Below are 1,302 nucleotides of genomic sequence, written 5' to 3'. Positions count from 1 at the left end.
AAATTGCAAGTTAGGGGTTAGCAATGAACAAAGTTCCAAATTTGTTCAATGATTTTTATAATCATTTATTTTTCTCTATAAATATGTTACTCTTTAACAAAAACCACATTAAAATTTCTTTAAAATCACAGATATCTATAAAAGATACTTTGGACTTAGTGTTTTCCCTTGATTTCCTCAAGCATAGGGACTGATTCCCCAAGGAATTAATGGAGTGGGTGGGGAGAGAATCACTTGCTCATTGGTACTTATACTTAAGAGTACAGTGGAGGTGGTACTCAAATCAGTCAATGTAGCTCCTTGTTAAAACCATTTTTTTAAAGGTTTAATGAGGAAAAAGCTTTGGCTAAACAGAGGTTTGGAAATAGCCTATAGATCTGATGTTTTCAGGCGCTGCTGTTGCATCTTATGACCACGCACTCTGAAGTATTGTCTACGCCTACCGACAAGCATTTATAGTTCCACAAAAGAAACACATGCCCAGTGGCTCCTCAGGTACGCCTCTATCTGACCCCGCTCAGCTCCTGAAATCAGAGCCTGTAATGATTAGAAGCTCTGATTTTTGTGGGATAACTGCCCAATGAAGTATACGGAAAGTGCTTGTTGGAGTGGAGATCCGTGTTTACTTGTACTGTCAGCTTGCGATCACCTTAATGTTGTTGGGGTAGCATTCATCACCCATCCTTACCTGCATAATGCACATTCTGTATAGGAGCTGAAAAATGAAGAGAGGGAGAAGGGCGAAGAAAAATTTTGTGTCTTCCACGTGGGACTCACTATAGCAGCCACCATTTTTTTCTTTGGCGTGGTCTAACCAGCTGGCAGTATCTCTGCCAAGATGGCAGTATTGAAGGCAACATGTTTTCAGTGCATTAAAAAACACCCCAATGGTTGTCAGGAGGGAGAAACCTGCAAATAATTGAAGATATTATGTATTAGTATAGGAATTGTTCTCCAGTTTCCCAAAATGCCAATCAGAAAGACGACAATTGTGAGGGTACAGGGCAGTGCAGCGACTGAGAAGGTTTTAGCATCCAAGGGGGTGGATTCAAAGAAACAAGCTTCTGACAAAGATTCTGGCATCCTGAGGACCAGCCCAGGGTAGCCCCTGAAAGCTGATGTAAAAAATGAAAAAGGTAACCTCGATGGGAACATGTTTAAAAGAGGGAAGAAATGCGACAATAAAACACCAAAGTGAGGGATTTCAGAATCTCTCAGAAGTCTCTGACTTTAACTCATTAATGAATAAGATAACCTGAACTTTCTTTTATATCCTTAACACAAAGAACTAGTACTATTTTA

The 1,302-nt window shown here is 39.8% G+C and overlaps 1 protein-coding gene across 1 annotated transcript in view; it reads right to left on the bottom strand.

The window, feature by feature from the left end:
- The window catches only part of SLC15A5 (solute carrier family 15, member 5), a 100,088-nt gene that overhangs the window by 71,161 nt on the left and 27,625 nt on the right, over positions 1 to 1,302 (bottom strand). The window contains exon 4 of the mRNA XM_012662775.1: positions 689 to 909. Within this exon, the coding sequence (XP_012518229.1) occupies positions 689 to 909 (221 nt within the window). The remainder of the gene's footprint in view (positions 1 to 688; positions 910 to 1,302) is intronic.

Source organism: Propithecus coquereli, unplaced genomic scaffold (genome assembly GCF_000956105.1).
Source record: "Propithecus coquereli isolate 6110/MARCELLA unplaced genomic scaffold, Pcoq_1.0 Scaffold78, whole genome shotgun sequence".
Lineage (NCBI taxonomy): Eukaryota > Metazoa > Chordata > Mammalia > Primates > Indriidae > Propithecus > Propithecus coquereli.
The sequence above is the reverse complement of the archived record's forward strand: the minus strand, read 5'-3'. Positions and strand labels throughout refer to the sequence as shown.